Source organism: Heterodontus francisci, chromosome 22 (assembly GCF_036365525.1).
Source record: "Heterodontus francisci isolate sHetFra1 chromosome 22, sHetFra1.hap1, whole genome shotgun sequence".
Lineage (NCBI taxonomy): Eukaryota > Metazoa > Chordata > Chondrichthyes > Heterodontiformes > Heterodontidae > Heterodontus > Heterodontus francisci.
The window spans coordinates 36,686,254-36,708,931 of NC_090392.1; the positions used below are offsets into that span (position 1 = coordinate 36,686,254).

At 46.8% G+C, this 22,678-nt stretch overlaps 1 protein-coding gene across 2 annotated transcripts; it reads right to left on the reverse strand.

The window, feature by feature from the left end:
- Positions 1-15,859: 15,859 nt before the first annotated feature.
- LOC137381602 (zinc finger protein 664-like) lies at positions 15,860-17,825 on the reverse strand. 2 transcript variants are annotated; one of them, XM_068054306.1, is made up of 2 exons: positions 17,754-17,825; positions 15,860-16,774 (listed from the first exon to the last, which is right to left on the reverse strand). In XM_068054306.1, exon 2 carries the CDS (start codon positions 16,430-16,432, stop codon positions 16,010-16,012), a length of 423 nt encoding a protein of 140 aa, XP_067910407.1. In that variant the 5' UTR covers positions 16,433-16,774; positions 17,754-17,825; the 3' UTR covers positions 15,860-16,009. The 2 variants fall into 2 exon arrangements, with proteins under 2 accessions (XP_067910407.1, XP_067910408.1); XM_068054307.1 differs by having other exon boundaries at positions 17,672-17,759.
- Positions 17,826-22,678: the final 4,853 nt, after the last annotated feature.

Genomic DNA, 22,678 nt, shown 5'->3' on the forward strand with positions numbered 1-22,678 from the left:
ATGCTGGCTTTCCTGAAATAACTTTCATTTGTCCATGTGACCATTGATTTTGTCTAGAATTATTTTTTCTAGACGTTTTACCACCACTGAATTTAAACTGACTGACCTGTGGTTGCTGGGATTATCTTTACATCCTTTTTTGAGAAAGGGTGTAACGTTTGTAATTCTCCAGTCCTCTGGCACCACCCCTGAGTATAAAGAAGACTGAAAAATTATGACCAGTGCCTCTGCGATTTCTACCTTCACTTCCCTCAGTATCCTTGGATGCATCTCATCTGATCCACTTGAAGTACAGACTAATACTTCTTCTTTATCAATTTTAAACCCCTCTAGTGTCTGACTTACCTCCTCTTTCAACATTGTCTGGGTTGCATCTTCTTCCTTGGTAAAGATAGAAGCAAAGTATTCATTTAATACCTCAGCTATGCCCTCTGCCTCCATGTGTAAATCCCTTTCTGTTCCCTAATCGGCCCCACTCCTCTTTTTACTACCCTTTTACTATTTATATGCTTATAGAAAACTTTGGGATTTCCTTTAATGCTAGTTGCCAGTCTCTTCTCATGCTCTCTCTTTGCTTCTCTTATTTGCTTTTTCACTTCCCCTCTGGACCTTCTATATTCAGCCTGGTTCTCAATAGTATTTTCTTCCTGGCATCCGTCATAAGCACACTATTTCTTCTTTATCTTAATCTCTACCTCTTTTGTCATCCAGGGAGCTCTGAATTTGTTTGCCCTACTTTTGCCCTTCGAGGGAACATACCATGACAGTGCCTGAACTATCTCTTCTTTGAAGGTAGCCCATTGTTCATCTACCCGTTTTCCTGCCAACTTTTGACTCCAATTTATTCACCCCAGCTCCATTCTTACCCCATTTGAAGTTAGCCAGTTAATTATTCTTACCCTGGATTGCTCCTTGTCCTTTTCCATAGTCAGCCTAAACCTTCTGATACAATGATCACTGTCCCCTAAATGCTCTCCCACTGATACTTCATCCACTTGGTCCACCTTGCTGCCAAGAACTAGGTTTAGCAGTGCCTCCTTTCTCATTGGACTAGCAACATACTGTTGTAGAAAATTTTCCTGAACACACTCTAGGAACTCTTGCCCTTCACTGCCCTTTACAGTACAATTATCCCAGTCTATGTAAGGGTAATTAAAGTCCCCCATTATAACTACCCTATAATATTTGCACCTCTCTGTAATTTCCTTGCAAATTTGTTCCTCCATGTCCTTCCCACTAGCTGGTGGTCTATAGACAACACCGAGCAATGTAACCGCACCTTTTTTGTTCCTTAGCTCTAGCCAAATCGATTCTGTCCTCAACCCCTCTGTGACATCCTTTTTCTCCAGCACCAAAATGTTCTCCTTAATCAATACTGCCACCCCTCCCTCTTTTTTCCTTTTCCTATCTTTCCTGAACAGCTTGTATCTAGGAATATTTAACACCCAGTCCTGACCTTCTTTGAGCCAGGTTCTGTTAAAGCCAAAACGTTATATTTCCACAAGGCAATCTGCGCCTGTACCTCACCAGTCTTATTAAACACACTCCATGCATTCACTTACATGCACATTAACCCTGACTCAGACTTTATTACTTTCTCCATTACTCTGACCCCAACTAATAACTTACTATTCTCTACTCATGTGATATCTTTCTCTCTCAGTATTCTGTGCTCCTTGTTATTCCCCTCTGATACATGCTCCTGGTTCCCACACCTCTGACAAGTTACCAGTTTTGCTTCCCTCCAATCTGAGCTCCAGCTCAAGTTCTCATCCTCTTGATAATTTTGTTTAAATCCTCTTTAAGAGGGTTAGATCTTGAGGAAAGATTAGATAAACTAAAACTCTATTCCCCTTGAAATATAGAAGGTTGCTCACTTTCAACCATGGGAGGACTGTACTCAAAGTTGATAAGTCACCGGGACTGGATGAGATGCATCCAAGATACTGAGGAAAGTAAAGGTCAAAAATGCAGAGGCACAGGCCATAATCTTCCAATCCTCCCTCAATAGAGGGGTGGTGACAAAGGACTGGGGAATTGTAAATTCCTTGCTCAAAAAAGGTTGTAAGCACAAGTTTACCCTTGGTCGTGGGAAAGCTTTTAGAAACGATAATTCAGGACAACATTAACTGTCATTTGGACAAATGTGGATTAATTAAGGAATGTCAGCATGAATTTGTTTACAGCAAATCATGTTCAACTAACTTGATTGAGTTTTTCGATGAGGTAAAAGAGAGGGTCGATGAGGGTCATGTGGTTGATGTGGTGTACACGGACTTCCAAAAGGTGTCTGATAAAGTGCCACATAACAGGCATGTCAGCAAAGTTAGAGTCCATGGAATAAAAGGGACAGTAACAGTATAGATACGAAGTTGGCTGAGTGACAGGAGAATAGTGGTGAACAGTTGTTTTTTTGGATTGGAGGAAGGTACTTAGTGGAGTTCCCCAGAGGTTGGTATTAGGACCACTGCTTTCCTTCATCTATATTAATGGCCGAGACTTGAACGTGCAGGGCACAATGTCAAAATTCGAAGATGACACAAAACTTGGAGGATAGTGATAAACTTCAAAGAGGACATAGGCATGTTGGTGGAATGGGCAGACATGTGGTACATGAAATTTAATGCAGAGAAATGTGAAGTGATTCATTTTGGTAGGAAGAACGAGAAGTGGCAATATAAAACAAAGGGTACAATTCTAAAGGATGTGCAGGAGCAGAGGGACCTGGAGGTATTTGTGCACAAATCATTGAAGGTGGCAGGGCAGGTTCAGAAAGCGGTTCATAAAGCAGACTGCTTCATAAGTAGAGGTATAGAGTACAAAAGCAAGAAAGTTAGGGTAAAGCTTTATAAAACAGTGTTCTGCCTCAACTGGAGTATTGTGTCCAATTATGGGCACCACACTTTCGGAGGGATATGAAGGAAATAGAGAGGGTTCAGAAAAGATTTACGAGAATGGATCTGGGGATGAGGGACTTCAGTTATTTGGACAGGTTGAAGAAGCTGGGGCTGTTCCCCTCAGAGAAGAATAAAAGGAGATTTGATAGAGGTGTTCAAAACCATGAGGGGTCTGGACAGAGTAGATAGGGAGAAACTGTTCCCATTGGCACAAGGGGCAGGAACCAAATGACACAATTTAGGGTGATTGACAAAAGAAGCAAAGGCAACATGAGGAAAATCTTTTTTACTCATCGAGTGGGATCTGGAATGCACTGGTTGAGAGTGTGGTGGAGGCAGATTCAATTGTAGCTTTCAAAAGGGAATTGGATAATTATCTGAAGAGAAAAAATTTGCAGGACTACGGGAACAGGGCGAGGGAGTTGCTCATACAGAGAGCCAGCTCGGACACAGGGGCCAAATGGTCTCCTTCTGTAACCATTCCATAATTCTATGAGAGACCATTTAAACATTCTGACTGTGAGGAGAGCCTTAAAAGCAAAAGGAATCTGCTGAAATAACAACCCACTCACACTGCGGTGAGGCCGTTCACCTGCTCCCTGTGTGAGAATGGATTGGATGAACGTGTGACAGAAGACATTTAATGCAGAGAAGTGAGAAGTGATGCATTTTGGTAGGAAGAACAAGGAGAGACAATAGAACAAAGAACAAAGAACAGTACAGCACAGGAACAGGCCACTCGGCCCTCCAAGCCTGCACCGATCTTGATGCCTGTCTAAACTAAAACCTTCTGCACTTCCGGGGTCTGTATCCCTCTATTCCCATCCTATTCATGTATTTGTCAAGATGCCTCTTGAACATCGCTATCGTACCTGCTTCCACCACCTCCCCCGGCAGCAAGTTCCAAGCACTCACCACCCTCTGTGTAAAAAACTTGCCTTGCACATCCCCTCTAAACTTTGCCCCTCGCACCTTAAACCGATGTCCCCTAGTAACTGACTCTTCCACCCTGGGAAAAAGCTTCTGACTATCCACTCTGTCCATGCCGCTTATAACTTTGTAAACCTCTATCATGTCGCCCCTCCACCTCCGTCCTTCCAGTGAAAACAATCTGAGTTTATCCAACCTCTCCTCATAGCTAATACCCTCCAGACCAGGCAACATCCTGGTAAACCTCTTCTGTACCCTCTCCAAAGCCTCAACGTCCTTCTGGTAGTGTGGCGAACAGAATTGCACGCAATATTCCAAGTGTGGCCTAACTAAGGTTCTGTACAGCTGCAGCATGACTTGCCAATTTTTATACTCTATGCCCCGACCGATGAAGGCAAGCATGCCGTATGCCTTCTTGACTACCTTATCCACCTGCGTTGCCACTTTCAGTGATCTGTGGACCTGTACGCCCAGATCTTTCTGTCTGTCAATACTCCTAAGGGTTCTGCCATTTACTGTATACTTCCCACCTGTATTGGACCTTCCAAAATGCATTACCTCACATTTGTCCGGATTAAACTCCATCTGCCATTTCTCCACCCAAGTCTCCAACCGATCTATATCCTGCTATATCCTCTGACAATCCTCATCACTATCCGCAACTCCACCAACCTTTGTGACGTCCGCAAACTTACTAATCAGACCAGCTACATTTTCCTCCAAATCATTTATATATACTACAAACAGCAAAGGTCCCAGCACCGATCCCTGCGGAACACCACTAGTCACAGCCCTCCATTCAGAAAAGCACCCATCCACTGCTACCCTCTGTCTTCTATGACCGAGCCAGTTCTGTATCCATCTTGCCAACTCACCTCTGATCCTGTGTGACTTCACCTTTTGTACCAGTCTGCCATGAGGGACCTTGTCAAAGGCTTTACTGAAGTCCATATAGACAACATAACCTAAAGGATACATTTCTAAAGGGGATGCAGGAACAGGGACCTGGGGGTATCTGTGCACAAATTGCTGAAGGTGGCAGGGCAGCTTGAGAAATCAGTTCCTAATCCTAATTCCTAAACTGAACATCCTATCACCTACCCACAATCACTGTCTCCAATCCTAATCAATAACCACTAACCCCAACCACTGACCCCATGCCAATTAATAACCACCAACCCCAACCACAACCACTGAACCTACACCCTAACACTAGCCCTTAACCCCAGTCCCTGAATCTAACCCCAGCCCCTAACCCTATCCCAGCTCCTAGTCCCTGACCCTAACCCCTGCCCCAACCCTGACCCCAGTCCCTAACACTAATCACAGCCTATACCCCTAAGCCTAATCCCAGTCCTTAACTCTAACCCCACCCCTAACCCCAGTCAAAGATTATTAACAGGGATCAATGGAGGAGCTAAAGAATTTATAAAGGAAGAGATTAGATTAGAGATACAGCACTGAAACAGGCCCTTCGGCCCACCGAGTCTGTGCCGACCATCAACCACCCATTTATACTAATCCGACACTAATCCCATATTCCTACCAAACATCCCCATCTGTCCCTACCACCTACCTATACTAGTGACAATTTATAATGGCCAATTTACCTACCAACATGCAAGTCTTTTGGCTTGTGGGAGGAAACCGGAGCACCCGGAGAAAACCCACGCAGACACAGGGAGAACTTGCAAACTCCACACAGGCAGTGCCCAGAATCGAACCCGGGTCCCTGGAGCTGTGAGGCTGCAGTGCTAACCACTGCGCCAGTTTGAAATATTTCTCTTGATTAAAGAAGTGGTGCAAGGTATGTTCGTAACAAGAGATTAAATCAACAGGACCATCAAAATTAGCAAAGATAATGACAAAGACCAAAACATTCCACATGCACTGGGTGTGGAGGAGATTTAATAAATCAGATCCAAAAAGGGTGGAATGATACAGAAAATAAGAGATTTCAAATCTTATACAAGAGAGGTCTATGGTTCAAAGGAACTCCAGATGTGTGTAAAGTGAATCACTATGGTGCAATCTATGACACACACAAGCTGCGAACTCAAACGGAACAAGCTTGGGGTTTGATATGGTGAAAGGTGAACTAGATGAGAATTGACATAATCTCGAGTAAGGAAATGTCCAAAAAGTGAACAGTTAGTAACTGAATATGAATTAGTCTCCTCTTACCATGGAGAAAACAAATATTCCACATAATGCGTGTTTGAAACAAAGCTGATTTATTGAATATTTTACACCAGAATATTAAACTCCAGCCCTGTTACAGGGATTATTAACATCAGCAGAATCAAGCCCCAACTGTCAGAATGAACATGGTTCAGTCCTGGATGTAATTAACAGCAGCAATAACAGCAGAATCCAACCCCTACAGCCACTTGTGAACTGGCTGGTGTGTCAGCAGCTTAGATGACTGAGTGAGTCCCCTCCCACACGTCATCGTCATCGGCTGTCCCTCGATTTGAGGATGACGTCTACTCAAGTTTGCGAGTTTCTGCCATGGGTCTTCAGGTGACTGAACAGGCCGAATCTCGACCCCAAAGATCTTTAGACACATGCAGCAGGTAGTGGGATCCGGAGTGCAGGATTTGCTTCCTTTTCTTTCCTTCTCTGCTTCCGCTCTGCCTCATCATTAAGGCGTTTGGAATCAAAGCACGATGCAGCTCAATGAACAAGTTGTCGCCATTTTGAACGATTGATAGCAAGCTCCTCCCTGTCATCAATGTCAATGCTGCAGCGCTTCAGAGAGCTTCAGAGTGTCTTTGAAGCGTTTTCTTTGTCCTCCCTCGACACTTAAGAGTTGAGAAAACAGGACCTGGTGGGGGAGATGGTTTTTGGCCATCCGGACACAGTGTCCAGTCCATCGATGTTGCTTTTGCAGAAGCTTTGCCTGAATGCTGTGGAGCTGGCTTCAAGAATGACACTAATGTTTGTATGATGGTCCCCCCATTGAATCTGGAGGGTGTGGCGGAGATGTTGCTGATGAAATTTCTCTTAGCTCTCTTTTGTTTCGCTGATACACAGTCCAGGTCTCACTGCAGTACAGGAGCGTGGTGACAACAACTGCTCTGAACAATAGGACTTTTGTTGACATGCGGAGGTCTTTGTTGTCAAACACTCACTGCTGTAGTTTGGAGAAGGCTGAGCTGGCACAGCTGATCCAGTGTTGGAGCTCCTCGTCAATGGTGGCCTTTTGAGAGAGGTGGCTGCCAAGGTATGGGAAGTGCTCAACATATTCCAAAGTCTCTCCTCCAGCACATATGGGAGGTGGAGTATTTGGCTGACCAGGTGTGGGTTGATGTATGAGTTTCATTTTAGCAGCATTCTGGGACAGGCTGAGTCTCTTGTATGCAGAATTGATGAGATCAAAAGGGGCTTACAAATCTGATGCAGAGTGGGCAACGACATTGCAGTCATCCGCAAATTGTAGATCATGTATGTCTATGGTGGTCAGTTTAGTTTTGGCACGGAGGCGGCTGAGGTTAAAGAGTTTTCCATCTAAGTGGTATTTAATCCTCACACCAGAGGGCAGCTGATCATTCATGAGGTGATTAGCCACTGTCAGGTAGATTGTAAATGGTATGAGGTCTATCACACAGCCTTGCTTGACCCCAGCCCAAATTTTGAAGGCATCGGTTTCAGATCTCCCACTCAAGACATATCATCATGGAGCAATTGCAGGATTGTGATGACGTTTCCCAGACAACCAAATCTTTGGAGCTCAATCCACAGAGCCTCGCGATTTACTGAGTCAAATGCTTTGGTCAGGTCGATGAATGCAATGAAGAGTTCCTGGTGTTGTTCTCGACATTTTTCTTAGATTTGTCGGGCAACAAGGACCATTTCGGAGATTCCTCTGGAAGGTCTAAAGCCGCACTGTGTCTCTGGGAGGATTTCCTCAGCCACAGGAGTAGGCGAGTCTGGAGAATGCATGTCAGGATTTCCCTGCTCTGGACAAGAGGGAAATACTTCGATAGTATACACAGCGTGATTATTCTCCCTTCTAAAAGATAGTTACAATTGTCACATTCCTGATGTCAGAGTGGGGTGGGAATGGAGGGGGAGTTCTTTTTCCTCACAAATCCATTGGATGAGTACATGGAGTCTTGATGTGAGCAAAGGCCCACCAGTTTTGAAGACCTCAGCTGGAATACCATCGGGGCTCCAGGCTTCGTTATTTTTCATCCATTTGATTGCTTGTTGCAGCTCTCCCATCGATGGTGGTTCATTCATAGATTCTACCACAGAATACTGGGGACTAGCCGAGAGAATATCAGCTGCAATTGTGGATTCGTGGTTGAGGAGTTGTTGAAAATGTTCTTTCCAGTGTTGACGGATGGCATTGCCATCCTTAAGAAAAGAGACCCCATCCTGTGAGCGAAGGGGATTTTGTCCTTTTGACCTTGGTCTGTAGATGGCCCTGGTGGCTTTGAAAAAGCTTTGCATATCATGATGGTCGGCATATTGTTGGATCTCTTGGGCTTTCTCTTCCCATCACTTGTCCTTTATCCTCCAGACTTGTCTTCAGGTGTCAGCCTTAAGCTGTTGGAATTCTGCCTTCTTGACTTGTGACTTTGGGTTGTCCAGAAGGTCACATATTTCAGCATGATTTCGTTGAACCAGTCCTGGTGACGATGATGCTCGAACCCAATAGGCTGGACACAGGAGTCTAGTACAGCTGACTTTATTTGTTCAAACTGTTCTGAAATTGTGTTGGATGCGGGAGGATTTTCCAGATCAATTGTGAGCTGCATCTGGAATTCCTCTCTTCGGTCGGGCTGCTTTAGGGCTGAGACATTGATCTTCTTCCTCTTGGACTTTTGGTTTATGCAATGTCATGGTGCTAGGTGAATGTTCATGACCGATCAAACAAGTTAATGATCTGTTCAGCAGGCATCAGTTCCTGCATGAATCGAGTGATACAGACATCACTTTGACACAAACAATGACATAATCCAGGAGGTGCCAGTGCTTTGATCTAGGATGCCTCCACGTGGTTTTGTATTTGCCCTTCTTGCAGAAGGGGAATTTGTTATAATGAGGCCAGGCTGAATACACTTCGTCAGCAGGAGGACACCATTTGCATTGGCTTTTCCCACCCCATTTTTCCCACCCCATTTTTCCCAATGTTCTCTCCAGACATCGGAGTCATGGCCGACCCTGGCGTTAAAGACCCCAGAAGGATGATCTCTTCTTTTGGGATGGCAATGAAGACTTCATCAAGGTCAGAATAAAACTTTCCTTAACATTTTCATCAGAGTCAAGGGTCGGGGCATAAGCACTGATGATGGTAGCATATTGATTATGGCTGAGCTATAGGTGAAGTGTCATGAGTCTCTCATTTATGCAGTTGGGGAGTTCTGGTAGTGCATCCAAGATCCTGTTCCTATGGTCTCTGATCAGTGTGAACTTGCTGGTGTTGCTGTAGATTGAATGACCAAGTGAATTCCTTCCCAAACACAGAACCGGTGAACGACCTCTTCCCGGTGTGACTGCGCTGATGAGTTTCCAGCTGGGATGGAGAACCAAATCCCACCATCCCCACATTTCCACAGTTTCTCCGTGGTGCAAGTATCCTTGCGTCTCTCCAGGTCGGATGATCAGTTGAAGCCTCGTCCACACACAGAACATGTGTACAGCTTCTCCCCACTGTGAATGGTGTTATGTTTTTTCAGGCTGTGTAACTGGTTAAAGCTCTTTCCACAGTCAGTCACTGGAACACTCTCACTTGGGTGTGTGTGTCTCGGTGCTTTTCCAGTCACACTGATGTTTGAAATCTTTTCCCACAAACAGAACTGACAAACATTTCTCCTTCCACATTCATAGGCCGATGATGTTAAGGTCCAGATGAATCGAGTGATTCTGTAAGATCTTGATGTGATGTTTGTTTCAGTTTCCTGCCTGTAAATCCTCTCCTTCTAATATCCTGTAAAAGGAGGTTGCAAAAGTCATCACTGTACGTACAGAATAGAAATTCAGAACAGACAATCCTAGTTTCTTGTTACCCTGTCTATAAGACACTCTGTACCCAGAGGTGCCTACCGGTCATGAAAGGTACCAAGTGTACCAATGGATACCGTAGGCTCCCTTTGCAGGTTGACATGGGCATAGACAAAACCACGGAAGAGAACCCGGCAACGAGAATAACCTCCCACCCCTGTGGGCCCCACCCACCATGGACCTACGTATTGCTCTTTTAACCAGGCCCCAAAGCAGGTCCAGGAGAAGATCCTCCAACTTATCCACCCCCTTCCACATGGGGCAACCAAAGATTAGGAATGTGGGGCTAAACTGTAACCAAATGTTGAGGAGTGACCCCTTCAGCACATGCAGCCTGGCAGTGGGTGAAGCTGCCTAAAACCCTGTTGTCCAGGTTGCTGCATCTCCTGGGCACTATGATCCAGTTGGGAACAGAGACCATGAAGCCCATCCACTCTCCTTGCCCTCACCAAGGTGGCCGCACCTGTGCCCTGAACCTGCCCTCTCCAAGATGGTGGTCAGTGCCCCCGCTCCCCCGGGCCTGTCACCGCTGGGTAAACACGTGGCCTGTGGGCTCTTATTCGGGGCCTCAGGCCTACCCAAGTTGTTTATGAAGCTTCCCAGCCCACCCACAGCTCCAGTTCCTCCTCTGCGCCCACAATCTCCTCCCGCCTCCTGAGCTGCCTGTTCCATCTCAGTCTGTCTTCACCAGCTGCGTTGTGCATGCTCAGAGCACAATCTGATCCTGCGCTGGCGCACTGGGCTCCTGTAGTCATTGATAGGGGACTTGCTGATCTGCGGGGAGACCTAGGTAATTAATCCACCATTAAAAGCTCTAATTGTTGATTGGATGATTATTTTCATGTCATCCCATCGAGATTGGAGAGGCAATGAAAGAAATTATTAAATAAACTGGACAGAAACGAGTGCCTGGTGTTAATTGCCTATCAATTGTTTCATTATATGCAGGTGGAGCGTGTTATTTGAGGTCTGATTTTAGCATGTATAAGGAGACACTTACTGAGACTGGAGGAGGTTTTTGACTAAGGTGCCATATATTTGTAATCCTTTTACTTTGTAAAATAAATGTAACAGTGAATAAATATTGGCTCCAGTATCATCTTTCAACAACAGGCTGTCTGAAATTTAACATGGTAGCAGAGGATGGTTGTCTCAAGGGAAAGTTAGAAACTATTTTTTTAATAAAAAACTAAAATTTCAATGGCTAGTATGAAAAAATTGCAGAAAACAAGTTTAAATTGTCAGGTTATGATTACCCTCCGATGTTCTCTGAGTCGGAATCATATGAGCAGTGGAAGAATGAAGTGGATTTGTGGACACGGGTTACATCTCTATCAAAGAGGAAACAAGGTATGGCCTTGGCGTTGTCACTTCCGACCAAAAGTAAAATCAGAAGTAAAGTGTTTTGTGAACTGGATGCTCGTCAGCTGGATACTGATGAAGGGTTGGCAGTGAACGATAATGACCTGGAACTTGCAGCCTATCAGGGTGATGGAAGCAGAGACGATCAATGATTTCAGAAGGAAATTGGATGGGCACTTGAGGGAAATAAACCTGCAGGACTGCGGGAATAGAGCAGGGGAATGGGACTGAGTGGATTGCTCTACAGAGAGCTGGCATGGAATCAAAAAACTGAATGGCCTCCTTCTGTTCCATAATGACTCTATGACTCATTTTTGTAATCTCTCCTTGTAATTTAACCCTTGGAGTCCAGGTGTTATTCAGGTAAATCTACACTGCACTCCTTCCAAGGCCAGTATATCCTTCCTAAGGTGTGGTGCCCAGGACTGAACACAGGACTCCAGGTGTGGTCTAACCAGGGCTTTCCAGTCACATTGATACTTGAAATCTTTTGTCACAAACAGAACAAATCTTTTACCTTCCACATGGTATTCAGGTCCTGAAGAATCGAGTAACTCTGTTACATCCTAATATGATGCTTGGTTGAGTTTCCTGTCTACAAATCCTCCCCTTCTAATCCCCTGTAAAAAGAGTTTACAAAAGCCGTCACTGTCAGTCCAGGATAGAAATTCACAACATTCTCTCCTCCTGCTTCCAGGTCCAGGATGGCCGTGCGTGCTCCCTGCTGCAAATTGCCTCCTAGAAAGATGGCGGATGTTAACCCGGGCCTATCACCGGGAGAAGCCCTGTAGCTGCCGCCCCGCTCGGTGCAAACATGGGACTGATAACTTCTTGTTTGGGTTTGAGGCCCACACCAGGTGATCATGAAGCCTCCCTGCCCACCCGCCAGCTCCATCGCTCCCTCTGCCTCGCTGTGACTCACACGCATCTCTCCAACCCCATCGCTCACACTGCGCCTGCACCAAACACTGTTTGGCACTGCACCTGCACACTGGTCTCTTGTGCTGTGAATTGGGACCATTCTCCACTGCAGAGAATGTGGGGTGAAAAGCTGCCATTGAAGGCCCCACTGGGTGAATTGTGGTTCTTTTTTTGCTCTAATGGGGTGAAGACTGGGGCCGGACCAATCAATAAGATTAGGAAGTAATTTATACAGAAATCCCAGTGCATGGACCCTCCATTATTCACCAGAAAGAAGGGGAATAAAATTAGTGGAGAATGGAGAGTTCCCAAAACAGCAGCAATAACAGCGGAACCCAACTCTTGCAGTCACATGTGAACTCAGTGGTGTCTCAACAGGTGGGGTGAATGAGTGAATCATTTAAATCACCTCTCTCCAATAAGAATGCACCGATCATGCATCAAATCCTTCGAACTATTGAAGCTCAGATGTCAATAGGTGGGAAAAATACAAAAATCCCTTTGCACATGTGAACTATCTGAACAGTCTCTCTCCAGTGTGACAGTGCTGATGTATCAGTAAATGGGATTACCAAGTTAATCCCTTTCCACATTCAGCTGGTGAACCCCCTCTCCCCAGTGTGACTGAACCCAAGAGTTTCCAGCTCAAACAGACAAACAAATCCCCACCCAGTCACCAACAACTTGCATTTATATAGCACCTTTCACATAGTAAAAACATCTCAAAGCCCTTCACGGAAGCATTAAAAGTGCTTGCATTAAATTCATATGAAAGGTCATCAGCCAGAAACATTAACTTGTTTCTCTCTCCACAGATTCTCCCAGACCTGTTGAGTATTCCCAGTATTTTGTTTTTTATTTCAGATTTCCAGCACCCACTGTATCCTGCTTTTGCCCCACATTAAGACTTTTGCTTCACAACACTTGTAACCCCAATTTGGTCCCCAAATCACTGCTGTAATTTCCATACAAATAAAAATGGAAAAGGACATATTTTATGAGGTCCTGCAGACAGATTTTTGGGAGCTAGGAAGGAGACTAGCAAATAGGACCTCAAAGAGAGTAATCTCCAGATTGCTCCCAGTACTATATGCTACAGAGTATAAAAGTCGGAGGATAAAGCAGATGAATGTAAGGCTGGAAAGATAATGCAGGAGGGAGTGCTTTAGATTCCTGGGACATTGGGACTGTTTCTGGGGAAGATGAGACCTTTACAGACTGGACAGCTTGCACTTGAACATAGCCAGGACCAATGTTCTTGTGGGATGGTTTACTAATGCTTTTGGGGAGGGTTTAAACTAACTTGGCAGGAGAATGGGAACCAGGAGGTAATATTGGAAAGTAAAACAAGGTGCACAAAGAATTGGGAGAGACAGATAGCACTAGAGTAAGGAAGAGTAAGAGGGAATGCAATAAGGTTTAAATTAGGTTCACTGTACATGTATGTGAATGTAGGAAGTGTGGTAAATAAGGTTGGTGAGCTGCACGCACTGACAGTGATGCTGTGGTGATAACGGAGACCTGGCTCAAAAAAGGGCAGGACTGGGTACTGTAAGAATCCGGGAAACCCCTACATCAGGTTTTCTTGCTAACCAACAAAAACTAACTTAAGTACTATGACTGACTGTACACTTCTTTAATTTCATTGTTATACTGAACTATATTTTTAATCACGTTTGTAATGCACCCTGGGGAAAAGCAGCTGAGAGGTGACATGATGGGAAACTGCAGTTTGGGTCTTCATTGATCACAATGTTCTATTGGCCTGAAAGTTGTAAAAGGAGTTTGGTCAAAAAACAAAATGCAGGAGAAATCTAGTAAAGTGTGAAAACAGACAACCTGCTGCATGGGAACTAAAAGATAAGTACCTTCCAGGGACCCAGATGCAGCTAAGGCCAAGACACGATGAATGAGTGCCAAGGCCACCGTTTGTCCAGCCACGAGCATTGGAATGTTTATGAGCCGGTAGTTGCCGAATCATGGGAAACCCAAGATGTTGAGAGTTTGACCTGGCTTGCGCAGGCACAGATGATTCAATGACATATTCTGGAATTGGTCTGTTCAAATATAGTGAGGTAATGATTGGGTTAAATCAGGCTCCATAGACTTTGCTGAGAACGGAAAGTATAAAAATTGATCTCCTGGGCAGGGAGAGATATTCAGCCATAGGAGGTTTGGGATCATCCTGCAGATGGATCTTCACACTACAGCAGGACTGGCGAAGGCCGGAAGTGTGCATGTCACATTGACTGGTGTGACCAGGGAATGATTATGTAGAGATTACGCTTCTACTCAGAGTGGAATGGGAATGCTGCAGTGCTTTGCTATTGCTGTTCAGACATCAGCACGTGTCAAGTCTCACTTATACTGAATAAAATATAACCACTATCACCAATAAGGGTCACCACGTTGAATCATTTCAGAATTTGTGCAAAGGTAAATTTACTCCCTAATCCTGAATCCCGACAGTGCTAAATATTTCTGGATTAAAGGTGTTCAGGAAAGATAGGGAAGGAAAGAAAGGAGTAGGGGCTGACAGTATTGATTAAGGATATTATTACAGTGCAGGAGAGAATGTAAGTCCCAGTGGGGTCAAGGACAGAATCTATTTGGTTAGAGCTAAGAAACTATAGAGGAACTGTTACACTACTGTGTATATTCAATAGGCCAGCAACTAGTGGGAAAGATATAGAGGAACAAATTTGCAAGGAAATTACGGAGTTTGCTGGAAAGGGTGGGCGTATGACAAATGGAATTTAATGCAGAGAAGTGTGAAGTGATACATTTTGGCAGGAAGAACAAGGAGAGACAATATAAACTAAAAGATACATTTCTAAAGCAGATGCAGGAACAGGGACCTGGGGGTATATGTGCACAAATTGCTGAAGGTGGCAGGGCAGGTTGAGAAATCAGTTTCTAATCCCTAAATCCTTAACCTAACATCCTATTGACTACCCACAACCACTGACCCCAATCTCAATCAATAACTACCAACCCCAACCATTAACCATAATCCTAATCAATAACCATGAACCCTCAATCACTGACCAAATCCTAATCAATAACCACAAGTCCCAACACTAACCCCAGAACCTACACCCTGCATCTAACCCCAGCCCATGCATCTAACCTCAACCCCAGTCCTTATTGGGGAGATGGTGACGTAGTGGTAATGTCACTAGACTAGCAATCCAGAGCCCAGGCTAGTACTCTGGGGACATAGGTTCGAATCCTACCATGGCAGATGGTGAAATTTGAATTCAATTAATAAATCTGGAATTTTAAAAAAGGTAGTCTAATGATGACCATGAAACCATTGTTGTAAAAGCCTATCTGGTTCACTAATGTCCTTTAGGGAAGGAAATCTGCTGTCCTTACCTGGTCTGGCCTACAAGTGACTCCAGACCCATGGCAATGTGGTTGACTAATGCCCTCTGAAATGGCCTAGTAAGCCACTCAGTGCAATGAGGGATGGGCAACAAATGCTCGCCTGGCGCAACATCGAGGGCCGAAGGGCCTGTACTGCGCTGTAATGTTCTATGTACCCAGCGATGCACAAGCAGTGGACGAAAATGGAACAAGCTTGGGGTTTGATATGGTGGAAGGTGAACTAGATGAGAATTGACATAATCTCCAGTAAGGAAATGCACAAAAATGGAAACGTCAGTAACAGAATATCAAATAGTCTCCTCTTATCATGGAGAAATCAAATATTCCACACAATGTGTGTTTGAAACAAAGCTGATTTATTCAATATTTAAACCAGAATATTAATAATCCTTGTAACAGGGCTGGAGTTTATCAACAGAAACAAACCCCACTGTCAGCATGAATATGGTTCAGTCCTGGATTAACAGCAGCAATAATGCAGAATCCAACTCCTGCAGTCACATGTGAACTTGCTGGTGTCTCAGTACGTGAGGTGACTGAGTGAATCCCTTTCCACATATGGAGCAGGTGAACGGCCTCTCCCCAGTGTGAACTCGCTGGTGTGTAAGTAGGTGGGATGACTGAGCGAATCGCTTCCCACATAGGGAGCAGGTGAATGGCCTCTCCCCGCTGTGAGTGCGTTGATGGATCAGCAGATCTTTTTTCCTTTTAAAACTCTTCTCACAGTCAGAACATTGAAAAGGTCTCGTAGCAGTGTGAACTTGCTGGTGTGTCTGCAGGTTTGATGCATTAGTAAATCCCTTGCTGCACACGGAGCAGCTGAATGGCCTCTCCCCAGTGTGACTGCGTCGATGAATTTCCAATTCAGACGGATAATGGAATCCCTTCCCACAGTCCACACATTTCCATGGTTTCTCCATGGTGACGGTGCCCTTGTGTCTGTCCAGGTTGGATGATCAGTTGAAGCCTTCTCCCCACTGTGAATGGTGCAATTTTTTTTAGGCTGTGTAACTGGTTAAAGCCCTTCCAACAGTCAGTGCACTGCACCACTATCACTCAGGTGTGTGTGTGTGTGTGTCTCTTGATGCTTTTCCAGTCACATTGATGTTTTGGAATCTTTTCCCACAAACAGAACAAACATTTCTCCTTCTACATTCAAAGGTCGACAATATTCAGGTCCTGATGAATTGAGTCAACCTGTCAGCGCTTAATGTGATGCTTGAATTGAGTTTCCGGTCTTCAAATCCTCCCCTTCTAATGCCCTGTAAAAGGAGTTTGCAAATACCATCACTATCCTTAGAACAGAGAAGGCTGAGGAGGGACATGATTGAGGTACACAAAATTACGAGGGGCATTGATAGGTTAGATAGGAAGAAACTTTTTCTCTTGGCAGAGGGGTCAATAACCAGGGGGCACAGATTTAAGGGATTATTTATTTATTTTATTTAGAGATAATGGCCAATTTACCTATCAACCTGCAAGTCTTTTGGTGGTGGGAGGACAACTGGAGTACCCGGCGAAAACCCACGCAGACACAGGGAGAACTTGCAAACTCCACACAGGCAGTACCCAGAATTGAACCCGGGTCGCTGGAGCTGTGAGGCTGCGGTGCTAACCACTACGCCGCCCAGTGGGGCAGGAGGTTTAGAAGGGATTTGAGGAAAAAAAATTTCACCCAGAGGGTGGTTGGAATCTGGAATACACTGCCTGAAGAGGTGGTCGAGGCAGGAACCCTCACAACATTTAAGAAGTATTTAGATGAGCACTTGAAATGCCATAGCATACAAGGCTACGGGCCAAGTGCTGGAAAATGGGATTAGAATAGATAGGTGCTTGATGGCCAGCACAGACACGATGGGCCGAAGACTATCATCCAGGATAGAAACTCAGAAGTGACAAAAATTTCTCTTGGTTTGAGTTTGCTGTGTGTAAATCCTCCCCTTCCATTGCCCTGTAAAAAGAGATAACAAAAACCATCCCTGTCAATCCAGGAGATAAATTCACAACATCCTGCTTTCTGGTCCAGGATGCCAACGCATGCGCACTGCTGCACACTGCCGCCTAGAAAGATTGGCGGACACTAATCTGGGCCTTTCACCAGGAGAAGCGCCGGAGCTACCGCCCGGTTCATTGCAAACGCGGGACCGGAATCTTCTTACTGGGGGTGTTGCGGCCTACATCGGGTGTTTCAGAAGCCTCCCCGCCAGCTCCACTCCGCTCCTGCACTTGCCGGTTTCTCACCTGCTGCGGTCTCACAGAACCGTCTCCGCCCAGTTCCAGCAGCCGCACTGCGCAGGCTCCACACGTGACCCAATGAACCCGGGAGCAGTTGGGAACTGGGACCTGAGGCCCCGCCCACTAGACGTTCCTGCACAAAGATGGCGGCGAACTGAACCTTTCCCTCTATTTAAATATGGTGCCCGCACCTGCTGACTTGTCAGCTGATGCCCTTAAGTTTGTAAAATCTGTGCATTTCCCATGTTTATTTGTATGGAAATTATAGCAGTGTTTTGGGGACTAAATTGGAGATACAAGCACAGACATGTGGGGAATCAAACTTCTTAATGTGAGGACTGTTACTGCTCCTGTGAAGAGTCTCGGGACGTTTTTACTATGTTAAAGGTGCTATATAAATGCACATTATTGTTGTTGACTGTGGGCAGGGATTCTATTGCCAGTCTGAGCTGGAAACTCCTAGGTGCAGTCACATTGGGAAGAGGGCCTTGTGGGGGCCAGAAACTGGATTAATAACCTACAGGGACGACGATTGCAGGTGTTGCGCTTTCTCCCAGTAACAGGCCCAGGCAAACGGCCGCCATCCCAGTAAAGGATAGTAGGCCCTGCAGTTATTCGCAATTCATTCAAAAACCTTGGTGTTGTAGCTGACCAGCCAGCACAGAAGCTGTTCATCCACATCTACAAAGCCAGTATTGCTGCAAGGCACAGGAAATGATCGAGGAGCGAGGCAGGGTGACCGCACGGTGCAGCGATGCCTCCTTGTTCACTCTCCTCCAGGCTGCACAGGCAAGGAGGGAGGTCCTTTTCCCCAGCGATGGCAAGAAGAGGCCCTGACCAAGCAAGCCTGGATAGAGATTGCAGAGGAGGTATGCTTGACATGGTGACACCCGCTGAGACTGGGTCCAGTGCTGCAAGAGGATGAAGTATCTCATTCGCACGGCAAAAGTAAGTGTCACTTTTTTGCGGCTCCATCTGACCTGGGTTTGCCCACATAAAGTGGCACATGGATGCTACTGCCATGCCAAAGACAGAAAGGTCGGGCGGGGAGGATTGATTCCACATGGGCGGTCGATGTGTGAAAGAGTCAATCCCTCATTTGTACCCCAGAGCATGGCACCTACATGCCAGGCTGAGTCCGTCTGACACACTGACTGTTCCCCACCTTTAGTTGCAGTGACCATGTTGTGAAAGGTGTCATGTTGTTGTTTGGCAATGTTATACACCTGCATCCTTGCTCTTCCAGGCAAAGAGGGCGCACAATGAGAGGGAGTCCTCCAGGACTGGCGGAGGGGGGCCGGACATCTGACCGCAATCCCAGGGCGAGGAGGAGGCCTTCGAGCTACGTGGCAGTCAGGGAGGATGTGCCATTTCAGACATGGAGCTTGGGGTCCCGGGTGAACATACAGCTCTTCGACAAACACAATGATTAGAATAAACATTTCATTTGTGGACACAATGCTGTCATATTAGTGATATGTACACCAGTCAACCTAAAACTGTGCTCATCACATTGTATCGTGCAGGGTGACGCTCCGAGGTGGCATCGGAGGCCCCAGAGAGTGTCAGCACCTCTGAGGAAGAGACAATCTCAGAGGATGCAGCGTCCCATGGTGCACCCGCACCTTCCAGCGCAGAGACACTCACCTTGGTGGGAATCTGTTCGGTTTTAGAGTCTGGGTCACAAGCTGGTGAGAGCACCACACACACGCCCGAACAGCTGGTAGAGGCTGAGACTGCCGAGGCCTCTGATAGGCAGAGGACTATGGGTGGCCAGGCCTGTACTGAGCCCGAGGTTGATGATGATCCTCTGGTGTCGATAGCACAAGGCATGCTGGAGTTGCAGGGAGAGGTAAGGCAATATGTGGTGGAGATGCCACAGGCCATGCACAGCCATGAGCATGGGGGAGTCCATCCAGGCCATGACAGCTGCCATCTCCCGGGAAAATGAGTGCATGGGTTTCTCAATGGAGAGGATGACGACCCTCATGGAGAGTCACATTCCACCGATGTGCACTGACCTGCAAACCCTCGCCTTGGCCATGTGCTGGATGCAGCAGTGGCTGGGCAAGAGAGAGACCAGGGGCCTGGAGAGTGTCCCTGCTCCTGGTCCTTCCCGGGAGAGCAGTGAGGTTCCCATGAACCTTGAGAGGGAGGAGGCGATCCAGCACTCCATATCTGGGCTCTCCCCTCAGGGTGATTCCAATGTGGGCACTGGCTCCTTAGCCTCTCTGCCAGTGAGTCCAGCTCCAGCAGTCACGACATCTGAGGAGAGCCCTGCACTGGTGCAGGAGACCCTCAGATAGCTGTTGCCCTCCAGTCCTCATGCGCCTAGAGGACGACTGCCCAAGTCATCCAAAGCCAAAGGACGTCCTGATCAGCAGCCTGCCTCCAGTCAAGCTGCTAGGACAGAGGTTGCACAAGGAAACAACACCTGCAAGTGGCTAAAAAAGATACCATGACACATAACGGGTTATCACGGGTGAAACGTATATGTATTGATTACTTCTCATTGAATGTGTTTCTCTAACAGGTGTCTCCTTTCTACTTTGTAAATGACGTATGCCAGCATGTGCTGATTATGTCTCTTCCCATTACATCATTGACCTGAGAGAAATGCCAATGTATGGAGAAACATCATTGCTATGCCAGTATGTGTGATGTGGCACTGCACGGATGCAGTCACATGGGCAATGGCTCAGTCATCTGCTGCCAGTAATGGTGGAGACACAGATGTTACAGATGCAGGAAACTGCCTACCAGATGCAACACGGTGATGTGTGAGATGGGGAGCATATTCTACTCCTCAGGGATAGGAAGCGCTCAGCAATAAAGCATTGCCGAACATCCCTTACTCTTTGCTCTCCCTGTCTGCGATACCTCGATGATCTCTGTCCTCCCATGTGCATGTGCTGCTGCACCTCCTCTGTGTCCTCACCATCCAGCAATGTCTCCTGCTTGTGTGTCTCATCATCCTGCAAGGTCTCCCCCCACCCCCCCCCCTCCCCCCAACCTCTGCATTGCAAAGTTGTGCATTTCCAGCAACGATGTGTGCTACCCTTTCTGGTTTGCACTGTCGGGCCCCATCCGATCTATCCAGGCAGCAGAAGTGCATTTTCAGGATGCCGGTGGCCTGCTTGATGGTAGCTCGTGTCGAGCCCTGGCAGATGTTGTATCTCTTCGCTATCGCTGGTGGGGTTTCTCACCAGCGTCAGGAACCATGGCTGCAAGGGGTAGCCTTTGTCCCCAAGAATCCACCCTGGATCTGAGCCGGTGCAGTGAAGAGCATTGGCACCTGGGACTGGCGCAGGATGGATGAGTCATGGCAGCTGCCTGGAAAGCGGGCACACAGTTGGAGGAAGCGCTTCCTGAGGTCACAGACTAACTGTAGGTTGAGTGCGTAGAAGCCCTTTCTATTCAGGAATGTGGCTGGTTGTCTGACTGGAGCCTTGATGGCCACATGCGTGCAGTCAATGACCCCTTACGCCTGTGGGAATCCCACGATGGCCGCAAATCCGATGGCTCTTTAGGACTGACCCTCAGGATCTGTCCCAAAGCAAACTTAATCACCGGCCCTCCTGTACAAGGCATCAGTGATCTCCTTGCTACAGCTGTGCTCTGGTGACTGTGAAATGCCACACAGGTCACCGGTGGGTCCCTGGAATGATGCGGAGGCGCAGAAGGTACGAGCCATGGTGACTTTGGGGGCCGCAGGTATAGGGTGCCCAGCAAACCCCATCAGCTGCAGCTCATCATTCAGCAGGGCACAGAGATGTGTCACTGACTCTGTGGCCATCTGCAGTCACCTCTGACACTGGCGCTCCGACATCTGCAGGTATGTCAAGCGGGGCCTGTAGAGCTGCTGCCTTCTCAGGCGTTGAATGTGTCTTGGTGGCAGCTGCTGCTCCCTTCCATGAGATTCCACGTGGGCTGTGCCTGCCTGTTGGTTCAGTCTCCGGCGGTTATGCTTCCTCACGGCACTTGGATCCTGAAAGACAGGATGGACCAGTCCCATATGAATGCTGCAGGTGAACTCGGTGCCTTCAGTGAATCAATGGCACCTATCAGGGCAGGGCAGGGAGTGATATAATTTGGTGCTTCAGCTGCGTTCTGTTATCACCTGTATGGTATGGTCTGACATTGCCTGTCTTAGCTTCGCATAAGAACGGGGCAGCACGAGCGCGGTCATATTACTGCCATTGCACCCTGACCTTCAACCCGCTACCAGGTCTGGCCCCTATCCCAATACAAAGGGGTCATGGAGTGCTATTTCTCCCCCCCCCTCTTCCAAACAGCGTTGGCCGATTGCAGGGTCAGCCCCCTTCACCCTCCTCCAAACGTTAGCGGGCGCAGAGTGGCCCCCTTTATGGAAGAAAGACACGGAGTACCTCCCTTCTTACATGCAGAGTTTAAACCCACACATTTCAGCCCCCCACCCATCTTCATAGGCTTTGGTGTTGCTGGCGTTTCACGGACGTGAAAGTTAAAGCACGTGAGTGCCGCACATCTGAATGAAGATCACAACCTGCTGCCTGAATCGCGGCGGCCTGCATGTTAATGAATGGTAAGTGCCCATCTGCGGTGGGGGGCCCCCATGAAGCCTCGTCACCCCCGGCCAGATCGAGACGGGCCCAGCCGGCCTTGAGGTCTGTGGCGGGCCTCATCCGGGGCAATCTTCATGCCCTGGATCCCAACATCGCGGCCTCTATTAAATCCAGCCATCCTATTCCATTGTTAATTCTTGCTTCTGTTTTTTCTTATTTTTTATTCACTATCTTAATCCATTTCCCATCTGCATCCACCCCAAATCTCCAGATTTTATTCCCAGAGTTGGTAAGGATGTAAGATGTGCCATGCAGCCTGATATCTAACACTATCTTGGTAGTGGTAGATTGCTGAGCACAATGCAGTATTTCCAACTGTTTGACATC